This window comes from Ascaphus truei, unplaced genomic scaffold, assembly GCF_040206685.1.
Source record: "Ascaphus truei isolate aAscTru1 unplaced genomic scaffold, aAscTru1.hap1 HAP1_SCAFFOLD_2978, whole genome shotgun sequence".
NCBI classification, from domain to species: Eukaryota; Metazoa; Chordata; class Amphibia; order Anura; family Ascaphidae; genus Ascaphus; species Ascaphus truei.
In genome coordinates, this window is record NW_027455941.1 from 1 (window position 1) to 27979 (window position 27979).

Consider the following 27979-nt stretch of genomic DNA (forward strand, 5'->3'; position numbering starts at 1 on the left):
GGGGAGCGTGAGAGTGCGCAGGGAGAGAGCGCGGCCTGCAGAGAGAGAGAGAGAGGGGGAGCGTGAGAGTGCGCAGGGAGAGAGCGCGGCCTGCAGAGAGAGGGGGAGCGTGAGAGTGCGCAGGGAGAGAGCGGCCTGCAGAGAGAGAGAGGGGGAGCGTGAGAGTGCGCGCGCAGGGAGAGAGCGCGGCCTGCAGAGAGAGAGAGGGGGAGCGTGAGAGTGCGCAGGAGAGAGAGGGGGAGCGTGAGAGTGCAGGGAGAGAGCGCGGCCTGCAGAGAGAGAGAGAGAGGGGGAGCGTGAGTGCGCAGGGAGAGAGCGCGGCCTGCAGAGAGAGAGAGGGGGAGTGCGCGCGCAGGGAGAGAGCGCGGCCTGCAGAGAGAGAGAGGGGGAGCGTGAGAGTGCGCAGGGAGAGAGCGCGGCTGCAGAGAGGGGAGCATGAGAGTGCGCAGGGAGAGAGCGCGGCTGCAGAGAGGGGAGCATGAGAGTGCGCAGGGAGAGAGCGCGGCCTGCAGAGAGAGAGAGGGGGAGCGTGAGAGTGCGCAGGGAGAGAGAGGGGGAGCGTGAGAGTGCGCGCGCAGGGAGAGAGAGGGGGAGCGTGAGAGTGCGCAGGGAGAGAGAGGGGGAGCGTGAGAGTGCGCGCGCAGGGAGAGAGAGGGGGGAGCGTGAGAGTGCGCGCGCAGGAGAGAGAGGGGGAGCGTGAGAGTGCGCAGGGAGAGCGAGGGGGAGCGTGAGAGTGCGCAGGGAGAGAGTGCGGCCTGCAGAGAGAGAGGGGGAGCGTGAGAGTGCGCAGGGAGAGAGCGCGGCCTGCAGAGAGAGAGAGGGGGAGTGTGAGAGTGCGCAGGGAGAGAGAGGGGCCTGCAGAGAGAGAGAGGGGGAGCGTGAGAGTGCGCGCAGGGAGAGAGCGCGGCCTGCAGAGAGAGAGAGAGGGGGAGCGTGAGAGTGCGCAGGGAGAGAGCGCGGCCTGCAGAGAGAGAGAGAGGGGGAGCGTGAGAGTGCGCAGGGAGAGAGCGCGGCCTGCAGAGAGAGAGAGAGGGGGAGCGTGAGAGTGCGCAGGGAGAGAGCGCGGCCTGCAGAGAGAGAGGGGGGAGCGTGAGAGTGCGCAGGGAGAGAGCGCGGCCTGCAGAGAGAGAGAGGGGGAGTGTGAGAGTGCGCGCGCAGGGAGAGAGAGAGAGGGGCAGTGTGAGAGAGAGCGCACGGCCTGCTGAGAGAGGGGTGGTCTCGGTGACGGGCACTTTAGAGCGCGCAGGGAGAGAGAGAAGGGGCAGTGTGAGAGAGAGCGCACGGCCTGCTGAGAGAGGGGTGGGCTCGGTGACGGGCACATTAGAGCGCGCAGGGAGAGAGAGAGGGGGCAGTGTGAGAGAGAGCGCACGGCCTGCTGAGAGAGGGGTGGGCTCGGTGACGGGCACATTAGAGCGCGCAGGGAGAGAGAGAGGGGGCAGTGTGAGAGAGAGCGCACGGCCTGCTGAGAGAGGGGTGGGCTCGGTGACGGGCACTTTAGAGCGCGCAGGGAGAGAGAGGGGGGCAGTGTGAGAGAGCGCACACGGCCTGCTGAGAGAGGGGTGGGCTCGGTGACGGGCACATTAGAGCGTGCAGGGAGAGAGAGGGGGGCAGTGTGAGAGAGCGCACGGCCTGCTGAGAGAGGGGTGGGCTCGGTGACGGGCACATTAGAGCGCGCAGGGAGAGAGAGAGGGGGCAGTGTGAGAGAGAGCGCACGGCCTGCTGAGAGAGGGGTGGGCTCGGTGACGGGCACATTAGAGCGCGCAGGGAGAGAGAGAGGGGGCAGTGTGAGAGAGAGCGCACGGCCTGCTGAGAGAGGGGTGGGCTCGGTGACGGGCACATTAGAGCGCGCAAGGAGAGAGAGGGGGGCAGTGTGAGAGAGCGCACGGCCTGCTGAGAGAGGGGTGGGCTCGGTGACGGGCACATTAGAGCGCGCCACTCGCCTCCTTGCTGTTGCGGGGTTCTCTTGCCGCCGCGCAGGTAGAGTGCGATGTGCCGATCGTCCAGCAGGGAGCAGCAGAGAACAGAGTCAGCAGATTAAAGAAATTATAATTCCCAGTGATCATTATCAGGACCTGCAGCAGGACCTGGGGGGGAGAGAGGAGGGGGGGGGGGAGAGAGAAGGAGGGGGGAGAGAGAGAGAAGGAGGGGGGAGAGAGAGAGAGAAGGAGGGGGGGAGGAGAGAGAGGAGGGGGGGGGAGGAGAGAGAGGAGGGCGGGGAGGAGAGAGAGGAGGGGGGGAGGAGAGAGAGGAGGGGGGGGGGAAGAGAGAGAGGAGGGGGGGGAGGAGAGAGAGGAGGGGGGGAGAAAGAGGGGAGGAGAAAGAGGGGAGGAAAAAGGGAGGGGGGAGAGAGAGGAGGGGGGGAGAGAAGGAGGGGGGGAGAGAAGCAGGGGGGGGAGAGAAGGAGGGGGAAGAGAAGGACGAGGAGGGGGGAAGAGAAGGAGGAGGAGGGGGGAAGAGAAGGAGGAGGAGGGGGGAGAGAAGGAGGAGGAGGAGGGGGGAGAGAAGGAGGAGGGGGGAGAGAGAAGGAGGAGGAGGGGGGAGAGAGGAAGGAGGAGGAGGGGGGAGAGAGGAGGTGGAGGAGGGGGGAGAGAGAAGGAGGAGGGAGAGAGAAGGAGGAGGGGGGAGAGAGAAGGAGGAGGAGGGGGAGAGAGACGGAGGAGGAGGGGGGGAGAAAGGTGGGGGGGAGAGAGAGAAGGAGGGGGGAGAGAGAGAAGGAGGGGGGAAAGAGAGAAGGAGGGGGGAGAGAGAGGAGGGGGGGGGGAGAGGAGGGGGGGAGAGAGGAGGGGGGGAGAGAGGAGGGGGAGAGAGAGGAGGGGGAGAGAGAGAAAGGTAGGGGGGGGAGAGAGAGAAAGGTAGGGGGGGAGAGAGAGAGAAAGGTAGGGGGGGAGAGAGAGAGAAAGGTAGGGGGGGAGAGAGAGAGAAAGGTAGGGGGGAGAGAGAGAGAGAAGGGTGGGGAGGGGGAGAGAAGGGTGGGGAGGGGGAGAGAAGGGTGGGGAGGGGGAGAGAAGGGTGGGGAGGGGGAGAGAAGGGTGGGGAGGGGGAGAGAAGGGTGGGGAGGGAGAGAGAAGGGTGGGGAGGGAGAGAGAAGGGTGGGGAGGGAGAGAGAAGGGTGGGGAGGGAGAGAGAAGGGTGGGGAGGGAGAGAGAAGGGTGGGGAGGGAGAGAGAAGGGGGGAGGGAGAAGGGGGGGAGGGAGAAGGGGGGGAGAGAGAAAGGGTGGGGGGGAGGAGAGAGAAGGGTGGGGGGAGGAGAGAGAAGGGTGGGGAAGGGGAGAGAAGGGTGGGGAAGGGGAGAGAAGGGTGGGGAAGGGGAGAGAAGGGTGGGGAGGGAGAGAGAAGGGGGGAGGGAGAGAGAAGGGGGGAGGGAGAGAGAAGGGGGAGGGAGAAGGGGGGGAGAGAGAAGGGTGGGGGGAGGAGAGAGAAGGGTGGGGGGAGGAGAGAGAAGGGTGGGGGGAGGAGAGAGAAGGGTGGGGGGAGGAGAGAGAAGGGTGGGGGGAGGAGAGAGAAGGGTGGGGAAGGGGAGAGAAGGGTGGGGAGGGAGAGAAGGGTGGGGAGGGAGAGAGAAGGGTGGGGAGGGAGAGAGAAGGGTGGGGAGGGAGAGAGAAGGGGTGGGGAGGGAGAGAGAAGGGTGGGGAGGGAGAGAGAAGGGTGGGGAGGGAGAGAGAATGGTGGGGAGGGAGAGAGAAGGGTGGGGAGGGAGAGAGAATGGTGGGGAGGGAGAGAGAAGGGGGGGAGGGAGAGAGAAGGGGGGAGGGAGAGAGAAGGGGGGAGGGAGAAGGGGGGAGAGAGAAAGGGTGGGGGGAGGAGAGAGAAGGGTGGGGGGAGGAGAGAGAAGGGTGGGGGGAGGAGAGAGAAGGGTGGGGGGGGAAATCAGCACTGTCACCCACCATCAAGGCCAGGCAGGGGTTCTAATACAGACCAGGGGCCACGTGACGTGGCCGCAGACTGTACCTGGGTGTAGAACGAGAAGATGCGGAGCCTACGTGACGGCAGGAAGAAGAGCCACGGGACACCGATCTCAATCACGTACGTGGCCACCACGGAGAGTTTCTGGAACCAGACGGGCAGCTGGTGAGCGAACCACGCGGCCGAGGTCGGAAGGCACTGAGTCTCGTAGTGATACGTGAGAGCTGGGAGAGACGGGACACGTGAGAGGGGGACACGTGAGAGAGGGGACACGTGAGAGAGGGGACACGTGAGAGCTGGGAGAGAGAGAGGGACCCGTGAGAGAGAGGGACCCGTGAGAGAGGGGAGAGAGAGAGGGACCCGTGAGAGAGAGGGACCCGTGAGAGAGAGGGACCCGTGAGAGAGGGGACACGTGAGAGAGGGGACACGTGAGAGCTGGGAGAGAGGGGACACGTGAGAGCTGGGAGAGAGGGGACACGTGAGAGGGGGACACGTGAGAGGGGGGACACGTGAGAGGGGGGACACGTGAGAGCTGGGAGAGAGAGAGGGACCCGTGAGAGAGGGGGACACGTGAGAGCTGGGAGAGAGGGGACACGTGAGAGCTGGGAGAGAGAGGGACACGTGAGAGCTGGGAGAGAGGGGACACGTGAGAGGGGGACACGCGAGAGAGGGGACACGTGAGAGCTGCGAGAGGGACACGTGAGAGAGGGGACACGTGAGAGAGAGGACACGTGAGAGGGGACACGTGAGAGGGGACACGTGAGAGGGGGACACGTGAGAGCTGGGAGAGAGGGGACACGTGAGAGGGGGGACACGTGAGAGGGGGGACACGTGAGAGGGGGGACACGTGAGAGCTGGGAGAGAGAGAGGGACCCGTGAGAGAGGGGGACACGTGAGAGCTGGGAGAGAGGGGACACGTGAGAGCTGGGAGAGAGGGGACACGTGAGAGGGGGACACGCGAGGGAGGGGACACGCGAGAGAGGGGGACACGCGAGAGAGGGGACACGTGAGAGCTGGGAGGGGACGCGTGAGAGAGGACACGTGAGAGAGGGGACACGTGAGAGAGGGGACACGTGAGAGAGGGGACACGTGAGAGAGGGGGACACGTGAGAGCGGGGACACGTGAGAGAGGGGAGAGAGAGGGACACGTGAGAGAGGGGACACGTGAGAGCTGGGAGAGAGAGAGGGACACGTGAGAGAGGGGACACGTGAGAGAGGGGACACGTGAGAGCTGGGAGAGAGAGAGGGACACGTGAGAGAGGGGACACGTGAGAGCTGGGAGAGAGAGGGACACGTGAGAGCTGAGAGAGAGAGAGAGTGGGACACGTGAGAGCTGGGAGAGAGAGAGAGGGACACGTGAGAGCTGGGAGAGAGAGAGAGAGAGAGAGAGAGAGGGACACGTGAGAGCTGGGAGAGAGAGAGAGGGACACATGAGAGCTGGGAGAGAGAGAGACACGTGAGAGCTGGGAGAGAGAGAGAGAGGGACACGTGAGAGCTGGGAGAGAGAGGGACACGTGAGAGCTGGGAGAGAGAGAGAGAGGGACACGTGAGAGCTGGGAGAGAGAGAGGGACACGTGAGAGCTGCGAGAGAGAGAGGGACACGTGAGAGCTGGGAGAGAGAGAGAGAGGGACACGTGAGAGCTGGGAGAGAGAGAGAGAGGGACACGTGAGAGCTGGGAGAGAGAGAGAGAGGGACACGTGAGAGCTGGGAGAGAGAGAGAGAGGGACACGTGAGAGCTGGGAGAGAGAGAGAGAGGGACACGTGAGAGCTGGGAGAGAGAGAGAGAGGGACACGTGAGAGCTGGGAGAGAGAGAGAGAGGGACACGTGAGAGCTGGGAGAGAGAGGGACACGTGAGAGCTGGGAGAGAGAGAGGGACACGTGAGAGAGGGGACACGTGAGAGCTGGGAGAGGGACACGTGAAAGAGGGGACACGTGAGAGCTGGGAGAGAGAGGGACATGTGAGAGCTGGGAGAGAGAGAGGGACACGTGAGAGCTGGGAGAGAGAGAGAGAGAGGGACACGTGAGAGCTGGGAGAGAGAGAGAGAGAGGGACACGTGAGAGCTGGGAGAGAGAGAGAGAGAGAGAGAGAGAGAGAGGGACACGTGAGAGCTGGGAGAGAGAGAGAGAGAGGGACACGTGAGAGCTGGGAGAGAGAGAGAGGGACACGTGAGAGCTGGGAGAGAGAGAGAGAGAGAGGGACACGTGAGAGCTGGGAGAGAGAGAGAGAGAGGGACACGCGAGAACTGGGAGAGAGAGAGGGACACGCGAGAGCTGGGAGAGAGAGAGAGGGACACGTGAGAGCTAGGAGAGAGAGAGGGTCACGTGAGAGCTGGGAGAGAGAGAGGGACACGTGAGAGCTGGGAGAGAGAGAGGGACACGTGAGAGCTGGGAGAGAGAGAGGGACACGTGAGAGCTGGGAGAGAGAGAGGGACACGTGAGAGCTGGGAGAGAGAGAGGGACACGTGAGAGCTGGGAGAGAGAGAGGGACACGTGAGAGCTGGGAGAGAGAGAGGGACACGCGAGAGCTGGGAGAGAGGGACACGTGAGAGAGGGGACACGTGAGAGCTGCGAGAGGGACACGTGAGAGAGGGGGACACGTGAGAGAGAGGACACGTGAGAGGGGACACGTGAGAGGGGGACACGTGAGAGGGGGACACGTGAGAGCTGGGAGAGAGGGGACACGTGAGAGGGGGACACGTGAGAGGGGGGACACGTGAGAGGGGGGACACGTGAGAGGGGGGACACGTGAGAGCTGGGAGAGAGAGAGGGACCCGTGAGAGAGGGGGACACGTGAGAGCTGGGAGAGAGGGGACACGTGAGAGCTGGGAGAGAGGGGACACGTGAGAGGGGGACACGCGAGGGAGGGGACACGCGAGAGAGGGGGACACGCGAGAGAGGGGACACGTGAGAGCTGGGAGGGGACGCGTGAGAGAGGACACGTGAGAGAGGGGACACGTGAGAGAGGGGACACGTGAGAGAGGGGACACGTGAGAGAGGGGACACGTGAGAGAGGGGAGAGAGAGAGGGACACGTGAGAGAGGGGACACGTGAGAGCTGGGAGAGAGAGAGGGACACGTGAGAGAGGGGACACGTGAGAGAGGGGACACGTGAGAGCTGGGAGAGAGAGAGGGACACGTGAGAGAGGGGACACGTGAGAGCTGGGAGAGAGAGGGACACGTGAGAGCTGAGAGAGAGAGAGAGAGAGAGTGGGACACGTGAGAGCTGGGAGAGAGAGAGAGGGACACGTGAGAGCTGGGAGAGAGAGAGAGAGAGAGAGAGAGAGAGGGACACGTGAGAGCTGGGAGAGAGAGAGAGGGACACATGAGAGCTGGGAGAGAGAGAGAAACGTGAGAGCTGGGAGAGAGAGAGAGAGGGACACGTGAGAGCTGGGAGAGAGAGAGAGAGAGGGGACACGTGAGAGCTGGGAGAGAGAGAGAGGGACACGTGAGAGCTGGGAGAGAGAGAGGACACGTGAGAGCTGCGAGAGAGAGAGGGACACGTGAGAGCTGGGAGAGAGAGAGAGAGGGACACGTGAGAGCTGGGAGAGAGAGAGAGAGGGACACGTGAGAGCTGGGAGAGAGAGAGAGAGGGACACGTGAGAGCTGGGAGAGAGAGAGAGAGGGACACGTGAGAGCTGGGAGAGAGAGAGAGAGGGACACGTGAGAGCTGCGGAGAGAGAGAGAGAGGGACACGTGAGAGCTGGGAGAGAGAGAGAGAGGGACACGTGAGAGCTGGGAGAGAGAGGGACACGTGAGAGCTGGGAGAGAGAGAGGGACACGTGAGAGAGGGGACACGTGAGAGCTGGGAGAGGGACACGTGAAAGAGGGGACACGTGAGAGCTGGGAGAGAGAGGGACATGTGAGAGCTGGGAGAGAGAGAGGGACACGTGAGAGCTGGGAGAGAGAGAGAGAGAGGGACACGTGAGAGCTGGGAGAGAGAGAGAGAGAGGGACACGTGAGAGCTGGGAGAGAGAGAGAGAGAGAGAGAGAGAGAGAGAGAGGGACACGTGAGAGCTGGGAGAGAGAGAGAGAGAGGGACACGTGAGAGCTGGGAGAGAGAGAGAGGGACACGTGAGAGCTGGGAGAGAGAGAGAGAGAGAGGGACACGTGAGAGCTGGGAGAGAGAGAGAGAGAGGGACACGCGAGAACTGGGAGAGAGAGAGGGACACGCGAGAGCTGGGAGAGAGAGAGAGGGACACGCGAGAGCTGGGAGAGAGAGAGAGGGACACGCGAGAGCTGGAGAGAGAGAGAGGGACACGCGAGAGCTGGAGAGAGAGAGAGGGACACGCGAGAGCTGGGAGAGAGAGGGGGACACGCGAGAGCTGGGAGAGAGAGGGACACGCGAGAGCTGGGAGAAAGAGAGGGACACGTGAGAGCTGGGAGAGAGCGAGGGACACGTGAGAGCTGGGAGAGAGAGAGAGACACGTGAGAGCTGGGAGAGAGAGGGGGACACGCGAGAGCTGGGAGAGAGAGAGGGACACGCGAGAGCTGGGAGAGAGAGAGGGGGACACGCGAGAGCTGGGAGAGAGAGGGACACGCGAGAGCTGGGAGAGAGAGGGACACGCGAGAGCTGGGAGAAAGAGAGGGACACGTGAGAGCTGGGAGAGAGAGAGGGACACGTGAAGAGCTGGGAGAGAGAGAGGGACACGTGAGAGATGGGAGAGAGAGAGGGACACGTGAGAGCTGGGAGAGAGAGAGAGGGACACGTGAGAGCTGAGAGAGAGAGGGACACGTGAGAGCTGGGAGAGAGAGAGGGACACTTGAGAGCTGGGAGAGAGAGAGGGACACGTGAGAGCTGGGAGAGAGAGAGGGACACGTGAGAGCTGGGAGAGAGAGAGGGACACGTGAGAGCTGGGAGAGAGAGGGGGACACGTGAGAGCTGGGAGAGAGAGGGGGACACGCGAGCTGGGAGAGAGAGGGGGACACGTGAGAGCTGGGAGAGAGAGGGACACGTGAGAGCAGGGAGAGAGAGAGGGACACGTGAGAGCTGGGAGAGAGAGGGACACGTGAAAGCTGGGAGAGAGAGAGGGACACGTGAAAGCTGGGAGAGAGAGAGAGGGACACGTGAAAGCTGGGAGAGAGAGAGGGACACGTGAGAGCTGGGAGAGAGAGAGGGACACGTGAAAGCTGGGAGAGAGAGAGGGACACGTGAGAGCTGGGAGAGAGAGGGACACGTGAGAGCTGGGGGAGAGAGAGGGACACGTGAGAGCTGGGAAAGAGGGGGACACGTGAGAGCTGGAGAGAGGGGGACACGTGAGATCTGGGAGAGAGAGGGGGACACGTGAGAGCTGGGAGAGAGGGACACGTGAGAGCTGGGAGAGAGGGACACGTGCGAGCTGGGAGAGAGAGAGGGACACGTGAGAGCTGGGAGAGAGAGAGGGACACGTGAGAGCTGGGAGAGAGAGAGGGACACGTGAGAGCTGGGAGAGAGAGAGGGACACGTGAGAGCTGGGAGAGAGAGAGGGACACGTGAGAGCTGGGAGAGAGAGAGGGACACGTGAGAGCTGGGAGAGAGGGAAACGTGAGAGCTGAGAGAGAGGGACACGCAAGAGCTGGGAGAGAAAGAGGGACACGCGAGAGCTGGGAGAGAGAGAGGGACACGCGAGAGCTGGGAGAGAGAGAGAGAGGGACACGTGAGAGCTGGGAGAGAGAGAGAGGGACACGCGAGAGCTGGGAGTGAGAGAGAGGGAAACGTGAGAGCTGGGAGAGAGGGGGACACGCGAGAGCTGGGAGAGAGAGAGAGAGAGGGACACGTGAGAGCTGGGAGAGAGAGAGGGACCCGTGAGAGAGGGGGACACGTGAGAGCTGGGAGAGAGGGGACACGTGAGAGCTGGGAGAGAGGGGACACGTGAGAGGGGGACACGCGAGGGAGGGGACACGCGAGAGAGGGGGACACGCGAGAGAGGGGACACGTGAGAGCTGGGAGGGGACGCGTGAGAGAGGACACGTGAGAGAGGGGACACGTGAGAGAGGGGACACGTGAGAGAGGGGACACGTGAGAGAGGGGACACGTGAGAGAGGGGAGAGAGAGAGGGACACGTGAGAGAGGGGACACGTGAGAGCTGGGAGAGAGAGAGGGACACGTGAGAGAGGGGACACGTGAGAGCTGGGAGAGAGAGAGGGACACGTGAGAGAGGGGACACGTGAGAGCTGGGAGAGAGAGGGACACGTGAGAGCTGAGAGAGAGAGAGAGAGAGAGAGGGACACGTGAGAGCTGGGAGAGAGAGAGAGGGACACGTGAGAGCTGGGAGAGAGAGAGAGAGAGAGGGACACGTGAGAGCTGGGAGAGAGAGAGAGGGACACATGAGAGCTGGGAGAGAGAGAGAGAGAGACACGTGAGAGCTGGGAGAGAGAGAGAGAGGGACACGTGAGAGCTGGGAGAGAGAGAGAGAGGGACACGTGAGAGCTGGGAGAGAGAGAGAGAGGGACACGTGAGAGCTGGGAGAGAGAGGGACACGTGAGAGCTGGGAGAGAGAGGGACACGTGAGAGCTGGGAGAGAGAGGGACACGTGAGAGCTGGGAGAGAGAGAGGGACACGTGAGAGAGGGGACACGTGAGAGCTGGGAGAGGGACACGTGAAAGAGGGGACACGTGAGAGCTGGGAGAGAGAGGGACACGTGAGAGCTGGGAGAGAGAGAGGGACACGTGAGAGCTGGGAGAGAGAGAGAGAGAGGGACACGTGAGAGCTGGGAGAGAGAGAGAGAGAGGGACACGTGAGAGCTGGGAGAGAGAGAGAGAGAGAGAGAGAGAGAGAGGGACACGTGAGAGCTGGGAGAGAGAGAGAGAGAGGGACACGTGAGAGCTGGGAGAGAGAGAGAGGGACACGTGAGAGCTGGGAGAGAGAGAGAGGGACACGTGAGAGCTGGGAGAGAGAGAGAGAGAGGGACACGCGAGAACTGGAGAGAGAGAGGGACACGCGAGAGCTGGGAGAGAGAGAGAGGGACACGCGAGAGCTGGGAGAGAGAGAGAGGGACACGCGAGAGCTGGGAGAGAGAGGGGGACACGCGAGAGCTGGGAGAGAGAGGGACACGCGAGAGCTGGGAGAAAGAGAGGGACACGTGAGAGCTGGGAGAGAGAGAGAGACACGTGAGAGCTGGGAGAGAGAGGGGGACACGCGAGAGCTGGGAGAGAGAGAGGGACACGCGAGAGCTGGGAGAGAGAGAGGGGGACACGCGAGAGCTGGGAGAGAGAGGGACACGCGAGAGCTGGGAGAGAGAGGGACACGCGAGAGCTGGGAGAAAGAGAGGGACACGTGAGAGCTGGGAGAGAGAGAGGGACACGTGAGAGCTGGGAGAGAGAGAGGGACACGTGAGAGATGGGAGAGAGAGAGGGACACGTGAGAGCTGGGAGAGAGAGAGAGGGACACGTGAGAGCTGAGAGAGAGAGGGACACGTGAGAGCTGGGAGAGAGAGAGGGACACTTGAGAGCTGGGAGAGAGAGAGGGACACGTGAGAGCTGGGAGAGAGAGAGGGACACGTGAGAGCTGGGAGAGAGAGAGGGACACGTGAGAGCTGGGAGAGAGAGGGGGACACGTGAGAGCTGGGAGAGAGAGGGGGACACGCGAGCTGGGAGAGAGAGGGGGACACGTGAGAGCTGGGAGAGAGAGGGACACGTGAGAGCAGGGAGAGAGAGAGGGACACGTGAGAGCTGGGAGAGAGAGGGACACGTGAAAGCTGGGAGAGAGAGAGGGACACGTGAAAGCTGGGAGAGAGAGAGAGGGACACGTGAAAGCTGGGAGAGAGAGAGGGACACGTGAGAGCTGGGAGAGAGAGAGGGACACGTGAGAGCTGGGAGAGAGAGAGGGACACGTGAGAGCTGGGAGAGAGAGAGGGACACGTGAGAGCTGGGAGAGAGAGGGACACGTGAGAGCTGGGGGAGAGAGAGGGACACGTGAGAGCTGGGAGAGAGAGGGACACGTGAGAGCTGGGGGAGAGAGAGGGACACGTGAGAGCTGGGAAAGAGGGGGACACGTGAGAGCTGGGAGAGAGGGGGACACGTGAGATCTGGGAGAGAGAGGGGGACACGTGAGAGCTGGGAGAGAGGGACACGTGAGAGCTGGGAGAGAGGGACACGTGCGAGCTGGGAGAGAGAGAGGGACACGTGAGAGCTGGGAGAGAGAGAGGGACACGTGAGAGCTGGGAGAGAGAGAGGGACACGTGAGAGCTGGGAGAGAGAGAGGGACACGTGAGAGCTGGGAGAGAGAGAGGGACACGTGAGAGCTGGGAGAGAGAGAGGGACACGTGAGAGCTGGGAGAGAGAGAGGGACACGTGAGAGCTGGGAGAGAGGGAAACGTGAGAGCTGAGAGAGAGGGACACGCAAGAGCTGGGAGAGAAAGAGGGACACGCGAGAGCTGGGAGAGAGAGAGGGACACGCGAGAGCTGGGAGAGAGAGAGAGAGGGACACGTGAGAGCTGGGAGAGAGAGAGAGGGACACGCGAGAGCTGGGAGTGAGAGAGAGGGAAACGTGAGAGCTGGGAGAGAGGGGGACACGCGAGAGCTGGGAGAGAGAGAGAGAGGGACACGTGAGAGCTGGGAGAGAGAGAGGGACACGTGAGAGCTGGGAGAGAGAGAGGGACACGTGAGAGCTGGGAGAGAGAGGGACACGCGAGAGCTGGGAGAGAGAGAGGGACACGCGAGAGCTGGGAGAGAGAGAGGGAAACGTGAGAGCTGGGAGAGAGGGGGACACGCGAGAGCTGGGAGAGAGAGAGAGAGGGACACGTGAGAGCTGGGAGAGAGAGAGGGACACGTGAGAGCTGGGAGAGAGGGGGACACGCGAGAGCTGGGAGAGAGAGAGGGACACGTGAGAGCTGGGAGAGAGAGAGGGACACGCGAGAGCTGGGAGAGAGAGAGGGACACGCGAGAGCTGGGAGAGAGAGAGAGGGACACGCGAGAGCTGGGAGAGAGAGAGAGAGGGACACGTGAGAGCTGGGAGAGAGAGAGAGGGACACGCGAGAGCTGGGAGTGAGAGAGAGGGAAACGTGAAAGCTGGGAGAGAGGGGGACACGCGAGAGCTGGGAGAGAGAGGGACACGTGAGAGCTGGGAGAGAGAGAGGGACACGTGAGAGCTGGGAGAGAGAGGGACACGCGAGAGCTGGGAGAGAGGGGGACACGCGAGAGCTGGGAGAGAGGGGGACATGCGAGAGCTGGGAGAGAGAGAGGGACACGTGAGAGCTGGGAGAGAGAGAGGGACACGTGAGAGCTGGGAGAGAGGGGGACACGCGAGAGCTGGGAGAGAGAGGGGGACACGCGAGAGCTGGGAGAGAGAGAGGGACACGCGAGAGCTGGGAGAGAGAGAGGGACACGCGAGAGCTGGGAGAGAGAGAGGGACACGCGAGAGCTGGGAGAGAGAGGGACACGTGAGAGCTGGGAGAGACGGACACGTGAGAGCTGGGAGAGAGAGGGACACGTGAGAGCTGGGAGAGAGAGAGACACGTGAGAGCTGGGAGAGAGAGAGGGACACGTGAGAGCTGGGAGAGAGAGGGGGACACGCGAGAGCTGGGAGAGAGGGACACGCGAGAGCTGGGAGAGAGGGACACGCGAGAGCTGGGAGAGAGGGACACGCGAGAGCTGGGAGAGAGAGAGGGACACGTGAGAGCTGGGAGAGAGAGGGACACGTGAGAGCTGGGAGAGAGAGAGGGACATGTGAGAGCTGGGAGAGAGAGAGGGACACGCGAGAGCTGGGAGAGAGGGACACGCGAGAGCTGGGAGATGGGGACACGTGAGAGCTGGGAGAGAGGGACACGTGAGAGCTGGGAGAGAGAGAGGGACACGTGAGAGCTGGGAGAGAGAGAGGGACACGTGAGAGCTGGGAGACAGAGAGGGACACACACACACAGACTCGTAGTGATACGTGAGAGAGACGGACACACACACACAGACTCGTAGTGATACGTGAGGGAGAGACGGACACACACACACAGACTCGTAGTGATAAGTGAGAGAGACGGACACACACACAGACTCGTAGTGATACGTGAGAGAGACGGACACACACACAGACTCGTAGTGATACGTGAGAGATGGACACACACACAGACTCGTAGTGATACGTGAGAGAGACGGACACACACACACAGACTCGTAGTGATACGTGAGAGAGAGACGGACACACACACAGACTCGTAGTGAAACGTGAGAGACGGACACACACACAGACTCGTAGTGATACGTGAGAGAGACGGACACACACACAGACTCGTAGTGATACGTGAGACGGACACACACACAGACTCGTAGTGATACGTGAGAGACGGACACACACACACACAGACTCGTAGTGATACGCGAGACGGACACACACACAGACTCGTAGTGAAACGTGAGAGACGGACACACACACAGACTCGTAGTGATACGTGAGAGACGGACACACAGACTCGTAGTGATACGTGAGAGAGACGGACACACACAGACTCGTAGTGATACGTGAGAGAGACGGACACACACAGACTCGTAGTGATACGTGAGAGAGACGGACACACACACAGACTCGTAGTGATACGTGAGAGAGACGGACACACACACAGACTCGTAGGGATACGTGAGAGACGGACGCACAGACTCGTAGTGATATGTGAGAGACGGACACACACAGACTCGTAGGGATACGTGAGAGAGACGGACACACACAGACTCGTAGGGATACGTGAGAGAGAGACGGACACACACACAAACTCGTAGTGATACGTGAGAGAGACGGACACACACAGACTCGTAGTGATACGTGAGAGACGGACACACACACACACTCGTAGTGATACGTGAGAGACGGACACACAGACTCGTAGTGAAACGTGAGAGACGGACACACACACAGACTCGTAGTGATACGTGAGAGACGGACACACAGACTCGTAGTGATATGTGAGAGACGGATACACACACACAGACTCGTAGTGATACGTGAGAGAGACGGACACACACAGACTCGTAGTGATACGTGAGAGACGGACACACACACACAGACTCGTAGTGATACGTGAGAGACGGACACACACACAGACTCGTAGTGATACGTGAGAGACGGACACACACACAGACTCGTAGTGATACGTGAGAGACGGACACACACACAGACTCGTAGTGATACGTGAGAGAGACGGACACACACACAGACTCGTAGTGATACGTGAGAGACGGACACACACACACAGACTCGTAGTGATACGTGAGAGACGGACACACACACAGACTCGTAGTGATACGTGACACGGACACACACACACACAGACTCGTAGTGATACGTGAGAGACGGACGCACAGACTCGTAGTGATACGTGAGAGAGACGGACACACAGACTGGTAGGGATACGTGAGAGAGAGACGGACACACACACACACAGACTCGTAGTGATACGTGAGAGAGACGGACACACACACACACACACAGACTCGTAGTGATACGTGAGAGAGACGGACACACACACAGACTCGTAGTGATACGTGAGAGACGGACACACAGACTCGTAGTGATACGTGAGAGACAGATACACACAGACTCGTAGTGATACGTGAGAGAGACGGACACACACAGACTCGTAGTGATACGTGAGAGAGACGGACACACAGACTCGTAGTGATACGTGAGAGAGACGGACACACACACAGACTCGTAGTGATACGTGAGAGAGACGGACACACACACACAGACTCGTAGTGATACGTGAGAGAGACGGACACACACACAGACTCGTAGTGATACGCGAGACGGACACACACACAGACTCGTAGTGATACGTGAGAGACGGACACACACACACACACTCGTAGTGATATGTGAGAGACGGACACAAACAGACTCGTAGTGATACGTGAGAGAGACGGACACACACACAGACTCGTAGTGATACGTGAGAGACGGACACACACAGACTCGTAGTGATATGTGAGAGACGGACACACACAGACTCGTAGTGATATGTGAGAGACGGACACACAGACTCGTAGGGATACGTGAGAGATGGACACACACAGACTCGTAGTGATACGTGAGAGATACGGACACACACACAGACTCATAATGATACGTGAGAGACGGACACACAGACTCGTAGTGATACGTGAGAGAGACGGACACACACACAGACTCGTAGTGATACGTGAGAGAGACGGACACACACACAAACTCGTAGTGATACGTGAGAGAGACGGACACACACACAGACTCGTAGTGATACGTGAGAGAGACGGACACACACACAGACTCGTAGTGATACGTGAGAGACGGACACACACAGACTCGTAGTGATACGTGAGACGGATACACACACACACACAGACTCGTAGTGATACGTGAGAGAGACGGACACACACACAGACTCGTAGTGATACGTGAGAGAGACGGACACACACACAGACTCGTAGTGATACGTGAGAGAGACGGACACACACACAGACTCGTACTGATACGCGAGAGACGGACACACACACACAGACTCGTAGTGATACGTGAGAGAGACGGACACACACACACAGACTCCTAGTGATACGTGAGACGGACACACACACACACACACACACACACACAGACACGTAGTGATACGTGAGAGACGGACACACACACACACACACTCGTAGTGATACGTGAGAGACGGACACACACAGACTCGTAGTGATACGTGAGAGAGACGGACACACACACAGACTCGTAGTGATACGTGAGAGACGGACACACACACACAGACTCCTAGTGATACGTGAGACGGACACACACACACACACACACAGACACGTAGTGATACGTGAGAGACGGACACACACACACACACACACTCGTAGTGATACGTGAGAGACGGACACACACAGACTCGTAGTGATACGTGAGAGAGACGGACACACACACAGACTCGTAGTGATACGTGAGAGACGGACACACACAGACTCGTAGTGATATGTGAGAGAGACGGATAAACACAGACTCGTAGGGATACGTGAGAGATGGACACACACAGACTCGTAGTGATACGTGAGCGAGACGGACACACACACAGACTCGTAGTGATACGTGAGAGACGGACACACACACAGACTCAGTGATACGTGAGAGACGGACACACAGACTCGTAGTGATACGTGAGAGAGACGGACACACACACAGACTCGTAGTGATACGTGAGAGAGACGGACACACACACAGACTCGTAGTGATACGCGAGAGACGGACACACACACACAGACTCGTAGTGATACGTGAGAGAGACGGACACACACACACACACACACACACACACACTCGTAGTGATACGTGAGAGACGGACACACACACACACACAGACTCGTAGTGATACGTGAGAGAGACGGACACACACACACAGACTCGTAGTGATACGTGAGAGAGACGGACACACACACAGACTCGTAGTGATAGGTGAGAGAGACGGACACACACACAGACTCGTAGTGATACGTGAGAGACGGACACACACACACAGACTCGTAGGGATACGTGAGAGACGGACGCACAGACTCGTAGTGATACGTGAGAGAGAGACGGACACACACACAAACTCGTAGTGATACTTGAGAGAGACGTACACACACACACAGACTCGTAGTGATACGTGAGAGAGAGACGGACACACACACAAACTCGTAGTGATACGTGAGAGAGACGGACACACACACACAGACTCGTAGGGATACGTGAGAGAGAGACGGACACACACACAAACTCGTAGTGATACGTGAGAGAGACGGACACACACACACAGACTCGTAGTGATACGTGAGAGAGACGACACACATACAGACTCGTAGTGATACGTGAGAGAGAGACGGACACACACACACAGACTCGTAGTGATACGTGAGAGAGAGACGGACACACACACAGACTCGTAGTGATACGTGAGAGAGACGGACACACACACAGACTCGTAGTGATACGTGAGAGAGACGGACACACACACAGACTCGTAGTGATACGTGAGAGACGGACACACACACAGACTCGTAGTGATACGTGAGAGACGGACACACACAGACTCATAGTGATACGTGAGAGAGAAGGACACACACACAGACTCGTAGTGATACGTGAGAGAGACGGACACACACACACAGACTCGTAGTGATACGTGAGAGAGACGGACACACACACACACAGACTCGTAGTGATACGTGAGAGAGACGGACACACACAGACTCGTAGTGATACGTGAGAGACGGACACACAGACTCGTAGTGATACGTGAGAGAGACGGACACACACACAGACTCGTAGTGATACGTGAGAGACGGACACACAGACTCGTAGTGATACGTGAGAGACGGACACACAGACTCGTAGTGATACGTGAGAGACGGACACACAGACTCGTAGTGATACGTGAGAGACAGATACACACACACAGACTCGTAGTGATACGTGAGAGACGGACACACACACACAGACTCGTAGTGATACGTGAGAGACGGACACACACACAGACTCGTAGTGATACGTGAGAGACGGACACACACACACAGACTCGTAGTGATACGTGAGAGACGGACACACACACAGACTCGTAGTGATACGTGAGAGAGACGGACACACACACACAGACTCGTAGTGATACGTGAGACGGATACACACACACTCGTAGTGATACGTGAGAGACGGACACACACACACACAGACTCGTAGTGATACGCGAGAGACGGATATACACACACACACACACACACACACACACAGACTCGTAGTCATACGTGAGAGAGACGGACACACACAGACTCGTAGTGATACGTGAGACGGACACACACAAACACAGACTCGTAGTGATACGTGAGAGAGAGACGGATACACACACACACACACACACTCGTAGTGATACGTGAGAGAGAGACGGATACACACACACACTCGTAGTGATACGTGAGAGACGGATACACACACACACACACTCGTAGTGATACGTGAGAGACGGATACACACAAACACAGACTCGTAGTGATACGTGAGAGAGAGACGGATACACACACACACACTCGTAGTGATACGTGAGAGAGAGACAGATACACACACACACACTCGTAGTGATACGTGAGAGAGAGACGGATACACACACACACACACTCGTAGTGATACGTGAGAGACGGACACACACACAGACTCGTAGTGATACGTGAGAGAGACGGACACACACACAGACTCATAGTGATACGTGAGACGGACACACACACACTCGTAGTGATACGTGAGAGACGGACACACACACACAGACTCGTAGTGATACGCGAGAGACGGATATACACACACACACACACACACACACACACACACACACACACACACACACACACACACACACACACACACACTCGTAGTCATACGTGAGAGAGACGGACACACACAGACTCGTAGTGATACGTGAGACGGACACACACACACAGACTCGTAGTGATACGTGAGAGAGAGACGGATACACACACACACACTCGTAGTGATACGTGAGAGAGAGACGGATACACACACACACTCGTAGTGATACGTGAGAGACGGATACACACACACACTCGTAGTGATACGTGAGAGACGGATACACACACAGACTCGTAGTGATACGTGAGAGAGAGACGGATACACACACACACTCGTAGTGATACGTGAGAGACGGATACACACACACACTCGTAGTGATACGTGAGAGACGGATACACACACACACTCGTAGTGATACGTGAGAGACGGATACACAAACACAGACTCGTAGTGATACGTGAGAGAGAGACGGATACACACACACACACACTCGTAGTGATACGTGAGAGACGGATACACACACACACACACACACACACACACACACACACACACACACACACACACACACACACACACTCGTAGTGATACGTGAGAGACGGATACACACACAGACTCGTAGTGATACGTGAGAGACGGACACACAGACTCGTAGTGATACGTGAGAGAGACGGACACACACACAGACTCGTAGTGATACGTGAGAGACGGACACACAGACTCGTAGTGATACGTGAGAGAGACGGACACACACACAGACTCGTAGTGATACGTGAGAGACGGACACACAGACTCGTAGTGATACGTGAGAGACGGATACACACACAGACTCGTAGTGATACGTGAGACGGACACAGACTCGTAGTGATACGTGAGACGGACACACAGAGACCTGACCCCACCTCCTGGATCAGATGACCTTTCCCCCGTGGTCATGTGACCCCCTCTCACCTGTGAGTCCCCACCAGGTGGGGCAGCGGCTGGTCAGTTTCACGACCCCTGAAGCGAACATGAGCCTGAAGAGCAGCCAGCGGGTCAGCCAGAGGGTAACGCCGTCATGGGGGCTCCAGACCGACGTCCTCCAGCGCAGCGCGTGCAGGGGGGCCACCAGCACCGCCAGAAACCCGGCCTCCAGCAGCAGGCTGTCCCTGGGGGAGGGCAGGCACCAAGGGGTCAGGGGGAGGCGCGCACCGAGGGGTCAGGGGGAGGCGCGCACCAAGGGGTGAGGGGGAGGGCAGGTGCCAAGGGGTCAGGGGGAGGCGCGCACCGAGGAGTCAGGGGGAGGCGCGCACCGAGGGGTCAGGGGGAGGCGCGCACCGAAGGGTCAGGGGGAGGCGCGCACCGAGGGGTCAGGGGGAGGCGCGCGCCGAAGGGTCAGGGGGAGGCGCGCGCCGAGGGGTCAGGGGGAGGCGCGCGCCGAGGGGTCAGGGGGAGGCGCGCGCCGAAGGGTCAGGGGGAGGCGCGCGCCGAGGGGTCAGGGGGAGGCGCGCGCCGAGGGGTCAGGGGGAGGCGCGCGCCGAGGGGTCAGGGGGAGGCGCGCGCCGAGGGGTCAGGGGGAGGCGCGCGCCGAGGGGTCAGGGGGAGGCGCGCGCCAAGGGGTCAGGGGGAGGCGCGCGCCAAGGGGTCAGGGGGAGGCGCGCGCCAAGGGGTCAGGGGGAGGCGCGCGCCAAGGGGTCAGGGGGAGGCGCGCGCCAAGGGGTCAAGGGGAGGCGCGCGCCAAGGGGTCAGGGGGAGGCGCGCGCCAAGGGGTCAGGGGGAGGCGCGCGCCAAGGGGTCAGGGGGAGGCGCGCGCCAAGGGGTCAGGGGGAGGCGCGCGCCAAGGGGTCAGGGGGAGGCGCGCGCCAAGGGGTCAGGGGAGGCGCGCGCCAAGGGGTCAGGGGGAGGCGCGCGCCAAGGGGTCAGGGGGAGGCGCGCGCCAAGGGGTCAGGGGGAGGCGCGCGCCAAGGGGTCAGGGGGAGGCGCGCGCCAAGGGGTCAGGGGGAGGCGCGCGCCAAGGGGTCAGGGGGAGGCGCGCGCCAAGGGGTCAGGGGGAGGCGCGCGCCAAGGGGTCAGGGGGAGGCGCGCGCCAAGGGGTCAGGGGGAGGCGCGCGCCAAGGGACCAGGGCGCGCGCCAAGGGGTCAGGGAGACCCCCTACGTCACAGCTCCCTGTGTGTCACCATGCGGAAGGGGGGGTGGGGGAGGGAGGGATGCCGACATGTATCACAACCCCATCTATGTCACCATGCCGGGGGGGGGGGAGAAGAGACCCACCTGTGTCACACACCCCTCTCTGTCACCATGCAAAGGGGGGGGGGAAGAGACCCCCCCTGTGTCACCATGCCGGAGGGTGGGGGGAACCCCAGTACTCACCACTGGAAATAGAGGAAGAGCTGTCCAACCTGCAGATAGAGGCGGGCGTTACAAACATGGCCGCTGCTACGCTCAGTAACAGGGAATGTAATCATATTAAACGGGGGAGAGAGGGGGAGAGGGAGAGAGGGGGAGAGGGGGGAGAGGGGGAGAGGGGGAGAGGGAGAGAGGGAGAGAGGGAGAGAGGGAGAGAGGGAGAGAGGGAGAGAGGGAGAGAGGGGGAGAGGGAGAGAGGGGGAGAGGGGGAGAGGGGGAGAGGGAGAATCCCTTCATGCGACACCCCTGCATGAAAATTACAACTGATAGAGATAGATATATATATATATAACTGTGAACAAAATGTAATTAAAACGAGGAGCGGCGTGAGCACTGATTGAGACGTAACGGCGTGTTGGCGTATCACATATTATATTATATGATTGTAGTTATACTTTAGTGAATCCAAAAGATCAGGGTGAGCGTCGGGTGAGCGGATGGATACACACGCCGTCCCAAGGACTTATTGGGTGTATTGGGTAATTAATTAGGATATTTAAAAAGGTAGAAATGTATTAATTCTCTTGCGTTGCACTTAAATGGCCACGTACCCACATGTTATGTATTGGGGTTCCCAGGCTGCACTCTGTTCTCCCTCAGTCTGCGGGACACGACAGGAATAATTGGGTAATTAAATGGCCACGTACCCACATGTTATGTATTGGGGTTCCCAGGCTGCACTCTGTTCTCCCTCAGTCAGCGGGACACGCCAGGAATAATTGGGTAATTAAATGGCCACGTACCCACATGTTATGTATTGGGGTTCCCAGGCTGCACTCTGTTCTCCCTCAGTCTGCGGGACACGACAGGAATAATTGGGTAATTAAATGGCCACGTACCCACATGTTATGTATTGGGGTTCCCAGACTGCACTATGTTCTCCCTCAGTCTGCGGGACACGACAGGAATAATTGGGTAATTAAATGGCCACGTACCCACATGTTATGTATTGGGGTTCCCAGGCTGCATTCTGTTCTCCCTCAGTCTGCGGGACACGACAGGAATAATTGGGTAATTAAATGGCCACGTACCCACATGTTATGTATTGGGGTTCCCAGACTGCACTCTGTTCTCCCTCAGTCTGCGGGACACGACAGGAATAATTGGGTAATTAAATGGCCACGTACCCACATGTTATGTATTGGGGTTCCCAGGCTGCACTCTGTTCTCCCTCAGTCTGCGGGACACGACAGGAATAATTGGGTAATTAAATGGCCACGTACCCACATGTTATGTATTGGGGTTCCCAGGCTGCACTCTGTTCTCCCTCAGTCTGCGGGACACGACAGGAATAATTGGGTAATTAAATGGCCACGCACCCACATGTTATGTATTGGGGTTCCCAGGCTGCACTCTGTTCTCCCTCAGTCTGCGGGACACGACAGGAATAATTGGGAGTAGGACCAGTTAGCTGACCATTGGCCAGACTTGTAGGTTCTGTTGGAATTGAACATGAAATCTGTGATTTTCCTGCAATTACCTTTATAGGATTGAATTGAATGGAATTTGGGTGGGTTATCTCTGCGGACACCAGGGTGGTTGGGTGCCCAGGGGCACCGCACACTTTGGGGTGAACACTACAGGGGTGTGGACACGGAGTTGGGAACACGGTGAGGGGTTACGGTCCTGCGAGGCCTGGTGCGTAGCTATAACCATTATTTATCGCTATATAGTAAATGTGTTCTGCGTGACCCAGTGTATGCTCCAAAGGGGTGGGGGAAAGTGTGTTACATACAGCTCAAATCCGTTATAGCGCGATCCGCTACAACGCGGATCTGATTTTAACACGGTCTGAGCATGGCTCCAGATTTAAAAAAATCTCCAAGGTTTTTTTTCTCTCTTTTTTTATTATAATATTCAATGCTTTATTGCTAACGGACACACACACACACACACCCCTCCCCTCTAAACTAATAATTTTACCATACCTTGCAGGAATCAAACCCATGACCCTCCATACACTAGTACTGCATCTCAGTACTGTGCAGTAGAAGTTACGTTTGTTTATAGAGTCAATAACATCTGACCAATCCTATGGTGTAGCAGCTAGATAATTGCTATTAGTGTATGAAGGGTCATGGGTTCGATTCCTGCATGGTATGGTAAAATTATTAGTGTTGGCGGGAGGTGTGTGTGTGTGTGTGTGTGTGTCCGTTGGCAATAAAGCATTGAATGTTATATTAAAAAACAAAAACCTTGGAGATGTGAGCCACGCACGTGGACACAGCCTGATGAAGCATGGAGAGAGGAGAGAGCTGCAGATGCCGGGTTAGTCCTCGCGCTTCGGCCATTTTGCGACCCTGGTTATAACGCGGTCTCATTATGTGGACCCGAGCACCGCGTTCAGCTGTAAATATATTTTTTTTTATAAATTGAAATAAAATCAGTTGTAAGTTTTATGCAGTGGTGTCGCCTCAATGCAGCACAAAGGGATTCCCTCTTTCTTACGTTTATACCATTACTTACTCCCTGCTAGCACCACCCCTCAGCAATTAATGTGCTGGGGTTTCTTCACTTTATACTTCTGACCATTACTGCCCTTTTCCAGCGCAGGAGCAGGGAACACGCCACCCCCTATGGGGACCCCTTCATTTCATTTAAGTTACATGGAAGTTTTATAGTACAGTAACATTTAATACACATTTGTTACCGATTGTTCCTTGCAGCATCTTACAGCAACACCGTTACTTCAGGTAACAGAACTATAATACATTACATATTATAACGCTTTGTATCGCTATGTTAAATGTTTCCCGTTTGCCTCCTCTAATACCGGTATCTTATTACGGCAAGTATGGCGCGGTGAGGGCAAGAACAGTACATGGCGTAATACCAGTCGCTAGATTAGCGCGATTGCTAGATTTCCACGTAACGTGGATTTCCCGGCGCTGCCGTGGGATACCAGCACAGTAATACCAGTCGCTAGATTAGCGCGATTGCTAGATTTCCACGTAACGTGGATTTCCCGGCGCTGCCGTGGGATACCGCACAGTAATATCAGTCGCTAGATTAGCGCGATTGCTAGATTTCCACGTAACGTGGATTTCCCGGCGCTGCCGTGGATACCAGCACAGTAATACCAGTCGCTAGATTAGCGCGATTGCCAGATTTCCACGTAACGTGGATTTCCCGGCGCTGCCGTGGGATACCAGCACAGTAATACCAGTCGCTAGATTAGCGCGATTGCTAGATTTCCACGTAACGTGGATTTCCCGGCGCTGCCGTGGGATACCAGCACAGTAATACCAGTCGCTAGATTAGCGCGATTGCTAGATTTCCACGTAACGTGGATTTCCCGGCGCTGCCGTGGGATACCAGCACAGTAATACCAGTCGCTAGATTAGCGCGATTGCTAGATTTCCACGTAACGTGGATTTCCCGGCGCTGCCGTGGGATACCAGCACAGTAATACCAGTCGCTAGATTAGCGCGATTGCTAGATTTCCACGTAACGTGGATTTCCCGGCGCTGCCGTGGGATACCGGCACAGTAATATCAGTCGCTAGATTAGCGCGATTGCTAGATTTCCACGTAACGTGGATTTCCCGGCGCTGCCGTGGGATACCAGCACAGTAATACCAGTCGCTAGATTAGCGCGATTGCAGATTTCCACGTAACGTGGATTTCCCGGCGCTGCCGTGGGATACCAGCACAGTAATACCAGTCGCTAGATTAGCGCGATTGCTAGATTTCCACGTAACGTGGATTTCCCGGCGCTGCCGTGGGATACCGGCACAGTAATATCAGTCGCTAGATTAGCGCGATTGCTAGATTTCCACGTAACGTGGATTTCCCGGCGCTGCCGTGGGATACCAGCACAGTAATACCAGTCGCTAGATTAGCGCGATTGCTAGATTTCCACGTAACGTGGATTTCCCGGCGCTGCCGTGGGATACCAGCACAGTAATACCAGTCGCTAGATTAGCGCGATTGCTAGATTTCCACGTAACGTGGATTTCCCGGCGCTGCCGTAGGATACCAGCACAGTAATACCAGTCGCTAGATTAGCGCGATTGCTAGATTTCCACGTAACGTGGATTTCCCGGCGCTGCCGTAGGATACCAGCACAGTAATACCAGTCGCTAGATTAGCGTGATTGCTAGATTTCCACGTAACGTGGATTTCCCGCGCTGCCGTAGGATACCAGCACAGTAATACCAGTCGCTAGATAGCGTGATTGCTAGATTTCCACGTAACGTGGATTCCCGGCGCTGCCGTAGGATACCAGCACAGTAATACCAGTCGCTAGATTAGCGCGGTTGCCAGACGCTCCCCAATCAGACACAAATATAATGTATAATTAGCATGGTTAGATGTATTTAGAGAAGCCCCCTTCCTGCCTGGGGAAACGTGTCACGTGGTTTGGGGGCGTGTGGGAGACCCCTCTATACCCTGCACATGTGATACTGTAACACGTGGACATGCCTGCAGTGTACACTCACCTGATACAGGGACAGGTACAGGACCCAGAGCAGCAGGAAGACCAGGCTGTCCCGAAGGGCTCTGAAAAGCAGCGCCCCCAGAGAGAGCAGCGCCCCCAGGAGGCAGAGCAGCTCCATGCCCTGCTCCGTGTCCAGTCCCAGCCGGGGTCCCAGCCACAGCAGAGATGGAGCGTCCTTCACCTGCTCCCAAAAGCTTTTCTTTCCCCGTGAAACGCAGCATCTTCCACGCAGGCAGCACCCCTCGCGTCCGTACAGCCCTGCGGGGAGAGTGGGGTGAGACAGGGGGCTCCCCCAAAACACGGCGATATCCTCAGCACTTGTGTACATGCACATGAGAGATACATGGGGGTATATATGTATATGGGCGGGGGAGTATAGATATATATGGGGGGGGGGTTTATGGGTATATAAATATATGGGGTATATATATATATATATATATATATATATATATATATATATATATATATATAGTTTCAAACAGCAATCCCTTTAATTGAGTCTACTGCTAATATATCCATATGTGCATAAGGAGTTCATCTCCTATAGCGGTTCATGTGAGCATCTCAATTCAAGGGTTGCTGTTTGAAAATACATTATCATTATTGATCGAAGTATTTGTCTACTCCATGATCAGCTTTCATTTAGCTGACCAACTACTTATAAGTACACGATTCTCCTACTATTACAGGAATCTACACGTTACTACCTCAGACCTTACAGGGTTACTATAGGACACCCTCTGACCTTACAGGGTTACTATAGGACACCCCTCTGACCTTACAGGGTTACTATAGGACACCCTCTGACCTTACAGGGTTACTATAGGACACCCTCTGACCTTACAGGGTTACTATAGGACACCCTCTGACCTTACAGGGTTACTATAGGACACCCTCTGACCTTACAGGGTTCTATAGGACACCCTCTGACCTTACAGGGTTACTATAGGACACCCTCTGACCTTACAGGGTTACTATAGGACACCCTCTGACCTTACAGGGTTGCTATAGGACACCCTCTGACCTTACAGGGTTACTATAGGACACCCTCTGACCTTACAGGGTTACTATAGGACACCTCTGAATGTATGATTAACCCCAAGTTCAGCGGAGGTTATAACTGATGTTGTGGCTGCATAGTCAGTCTTAGGCCTCGGGCCGCGCTGATCCGCTGGATCCATTGGATGTGAGCGGTCTCCGTGACCGCTCCTCCGCTTCCCTGAGCGGTCCCTGCTGAAATTTTCTGAGCCTCCGCACGCATCATCACGCATACGGAAGCGGCTGCTAAAGCCGCGCTGATGACAAATGCAGGGGGTAAGTGCATCTGCTCAGCGCGGCTCAGCACAGCTTAATCTACTATGTCGCAGCCTTACACACACAACTACTCAGAGGTTTATCCTATTGGGGATTGTATGAATCACAATCGATCCACACTATATACCACGGTGTCAATAACGCAGTTATATACTGACAAGACATTCCAGTATCATACAGATCTGCAGAGATACCCTGCTGTATACTCTGAGGAAAGGTTATCTGAGGTCATATCAGCCACTGTGCTGATGTATATAAACCCCCATACTTTAACTAACATTTATACTTGGAGGATACAGACCAGCCTGATCCATCACATTACACTTACTGGTTGAACTGGGGTATACTTAATATACGATAAACTAGGTACCACAAGAACCATACCAGTAACTGTAAATCAAACCGCTTTACCTATACTCTAATTGGTTTATCAGTACGTCCGCTGATTGATTTACAGCACACTTTATCTACTACTAGCTGAGAGACCCGGCGTTGCCCGGGATGTAAATGCGTAATAGGTAGTATTATTTATAAATCGGTGGGAACAATAGATGACTATTTGTTGTAAAGGTTTCATAATAATGTTGAAAAGAAAGATGGATGAAAATGTAATACGATGTTGTAAAAAAATGGTTTATTGTAAACACACCACAGTACAATGTATATTTTGGTGACATAAGTGATGTGA

General features: G+C 57.3%; 1 protein-coding gene across 1 annotated transcript; it reads right to left on the reverse strand.

Annotated features, from left to right (window-relative positions):
- Window positions 1-1940: 1940 nt before the first annotated feature.
- Window positions 1941-26302, reverse strand: LOC142483127 (lipase maturation factor 2-like; the record flags this gene model as incomplete). Its single annotated transcript, XM_075583191.1, is given in 8 exon segments — window positions 1941-2024; window positions 2027-2084; window positions 3949-4127; window positions 20100-20296; window positions 21499-21527; window positions 25976-26173; window positions 26175-26212; window positions 26215-26302. Coding segments are annotated over 8 exon segments (871 nt in total), but the record flags the coding sequence as incomplete, so codon positions are not given.
- Between the last annotated feature and the right edge of the window lie 1677 nt (window positions 26303-27979).